This window comes from Orycteropus afer, unplaced genomic scaffold, assembly GCF_000298275.1.
Source record: "Orycteropus afer afer isolate SDZICR_OR568_19922 unplaced genomic scaffold, OryAfe1.0 scaffold00226, whole genome shotgun sequence".
In the NCBI taxonomy this organism is placed as follows: domain Eukaryota; kingdom Metazoa; phylum Chordata; class Mammalia; order Tubulidentata; family Orycteropodidae; genus Orycteropus; species Orycteropus afer.
The window spans coordinates 3,509,384-3,512,725 of NW_006921813.1; the positions used below are offsets into that span (position 1 = coordinate 3,509,384).

Sequence of the window (3,342 nt, forward strand, 5' to 3'; positions counted from 1 at the left end):
TTTGGAAAATTTTCATGTACCGTGTATTAATTCCTGTTTGTTTGTGAGGGTACCTTTATGATAGACTGCGAATTTGATGTGGAGGGCATTGGTGCTGCAGTGGTAAAACTTTTGCCTCCCATGAGTGAGAGCTGGGTTTGCTTCTAGACCAATGCACCTCAAGTGTGACCACCACCTATCTGTCAATGGAGCGTATGTGTGGCTAGGATCCTGAACAGGTTTCAGTAGAGCTTCCAGACTAAGATGAACTAGGAGGAAAGGGGTGGCAATCTGAAAATCAGGCGGTGAAAACCCTGTGGCTCACAATGGAATATTCTCCAATCTCCAGGCCATCATGAAGATGGCGGAGGACCAAGGAGCATTTCCATGTGCTGTGCATGGAGTTGCCCTGAGTTGGGGGCCAACTCACTGGCACCTGACCATAATAACATGATTTTTGACCTGATTGGGACTCTTTAGGACCCCCATGTTCTGTTCTATCAGCCTAGCCATAGACCCAGCCATCTAATCTGTGTCTGCTGGTGGGTAACATCATGTGGCATTTGGGCAGGCACTCTGGAGCTAAAATTCTTGATGCCATACCCCGACCACCTATGAGCTTTGTGACTTGGGGCATGTTAGTTATCCCTTCTGTGTCTCTGTTCTGTGTCTTTGCTAATAGGTACCTGTCTTATAAAGATTAAATGAGTTATATATTCTCTTAGTCATCTAGTGTTGCTATAACAGAAATACCACAAGTGGCTGGCTTTAATGAGCAAATTTATTCTCTTACAGTCTAGGAGGCTTGAAGTCTGAATTTAGGGTGCCAGCTTCGGGAAAGCTTTCTTTCTCTGTTGGCTCTGGGAGAAGGACCTTATCTCCTTTCAACATCTGTGGGCTCAGCATACCTTGATGATCTAGGCATTCAGCTCTCTCTCTGGGTCTTCAGGTTCTAGGAGGTTCTCAGCACAGGGACCTTGTGTTCAAAGGACACACTGCTGCTAGATCTTCTTTGTTGGTGGTACCGAGGTCCCTCCTTCTCTGTTCACTTTTTAATCTCTCTTATATCTCAAAAGAGATTGACTCATGATACAACTTAATCCTGGAGATTGTAACTTGCCTCACTAACATTACTGCCTCTAATCCCACTGAATGAAAAGTTGGGATTTACAACTCATAGGGTAATTAATGAGATCACAAAATGGAGGATAATTACATAAAACTGAGAATCATGGATTAGCCAAATTGATACATATTTTGAGGGGACACAATTCAATCCATTACACACATGTAAAGCACTTAGAGTGGTGCCTGGTATATTGAGCACATTAAGTAAGCATTAACAATTATTAATACATCCACATCACATTATTTTAATTATGATAGCTTTCTTTTATCCCCCACCCCGCCTTTTTAAATTATGGTAAAACTTACACACCAACGCAGCTTCCACATTTCCAACTCAATGATATTTATTACATTTTTCACGTTGTGTCATCATTATTTCTATTCACATCTAAATCATTCCATCACCAGTAACATAAACTCATTGCTCCCCAAACAAAAATTCCTGCCTCCCTTATACCCCCTGATAACCACAAATAATCTTTTATTTCTATGTTGTTGTTGTTGTTGTTATGTGCCGTCGAGTCGGCCCCTCCTTGGGTTTCCGAGACAGTATCACTACGGAAGTAGGATTGCCCAACCTTCCTTCCGAGGAGTGGCAGGTGGGTTTGAACCGCCAGCCGTCTGTTAGCAGGCAAGTATCTTAGCCACTATGCTACCAGAGCTCCCTTTATTTCTATATATTAGCTTATTTCATATGAGTGAGACAAAACCAAAAAACAAACTCACTACCTTTGAGTCTATTCTGACTCATAGCAACTTCTTGGGTTTCCAAGGCAGTATCACTACGGAAGTAGGTTGCACAGTCTTCCTTCCGAGGAGTGGCTGGTGAGTTTGAACTGCCAACCTTCTGGTTAGCAGTCAAATGCTTTAGGCACTATGCTACCAAAGCTCCCTCATATGAGTGAGATTACATAGTATTTGTCCTTTTGTGACTGACTTATTTCACTCAGAATAATGTTTTCAAGTTTTGTCCATGATGTCACCTGCATTAGAATTTCATTTCTCTTTAAATGTTGCATAATATTCCATTGTAAGTATGTACATATACATACATACCTATATATGTGTGTGTGTGTGTGTATATATGTATATATTTATTTATATCAATCACATTTTATTTATCCATTCATTTGTTGATGGACATTTCAGTTTCTACCTTTTGCCTGTTGTGAATAGTGCTGCAGTGAGTGTTGGTGCACATGTCTGTTCGTGTCACTGCTTTCAAGTCTCTTGAGTGTACACCTAAGAGTAGAATTCATGGGTCATATGGTAGTTCTATGTCCAACATTTTGAGCAACTTCCAAACTATTTTCCATAGTACCTATAACATTTTACATTTCTACCAGCAATGGATGAGAATTCCAGTTTCTCCACAACCTCGCCAACACTTATTGTTTATGTTTCATTTTGAAATATTGAATAAAAACCCTTCCTCATTTCTATTCCTTAAAAAAAACAAACAATTTACCACTTATTTTCAAGGTAAAAATCTTAGAGTGGTAACTGATCTGTTCTTTCCCTCCTTCCCCATCTCCAATTCATCAGTAGCTGTAAATTCTTTACCATCAAGTCATTTCCAACACACAGCTACCCAGAAGACAGAGATGGACTTCCCCATCTTGGGTTTCCAAGACTAATCTTTATGGAAGCAGACTGTAACATCTTTCTCTCCTGGAGTGACTGGTGGGTTTGAACTGCCAATCTTCCAGTTAGCAGGAGAGCACTTAATCACTGTGCTATGAGGGCTCCTAAATTCATTGGTAATTCCATTAAAAAAAAAAAAAAACACACACACACACAATGATGTTTTTAAAAATGTAATTCACATCATGCCATTCTCCTGCAAGAACACTTCATTCCACTAGGACCATAGTCCATAGTCTGCAGAGCCCGGGAGGAGCTGGGTCCCGCTTACCTCTCGGTGTTATCTATATCATCAGTCCTTCTGCTCACACGTCCCAGCTCGTTGGCTTTCTTTCCACGGCTCATTCTCACACCAAAGGTTTTGCATCTACTGGTCCCTCAGCCTGCAGTGGTCTTCTCTGGGCTCTTGGTATGACTGATGTCATATCCTCAGATAACCTGATCACCCAAGCTGAACTCACTCCTGCTCCCTGTCTTTCCATCAGATCACCCCATTTATTCCTTGGAAGTAGTCATACCGGGAGAAATGACCTCACTGTCTATTTACTTTTGCTTTCTCCTCCTACCACACTCCTTGCTTCACTCGTGATT

The 3,342-nt window shown here is 41.3% G+C and overlaps 1 protein-coding gene across 1 annotated transcript in view; it reads right to left on the bottom strand.

Annotated features, from left to right (window-relative positions):
• The window catches only part of FUCA2 (alpha-L-fucosidase 2), a 111,954-nt gene extending 108,858 nt beyond the window's left edge, over window positions 1–3,096 (bottom strand). The window contains exon 1 of the mRNA XM_007948816.1: window positions 3,023–3,096. Coding sequence (XP_007947007.1) covers window positions 3,023–3,096 — 74 coding nt within the window. The remainder of the gene's footprint in view (window positions 1–3,022) is intronic.
• Between the last annotated feature and the right edge of the window lie 246 nt (window positions 3,097–3,342).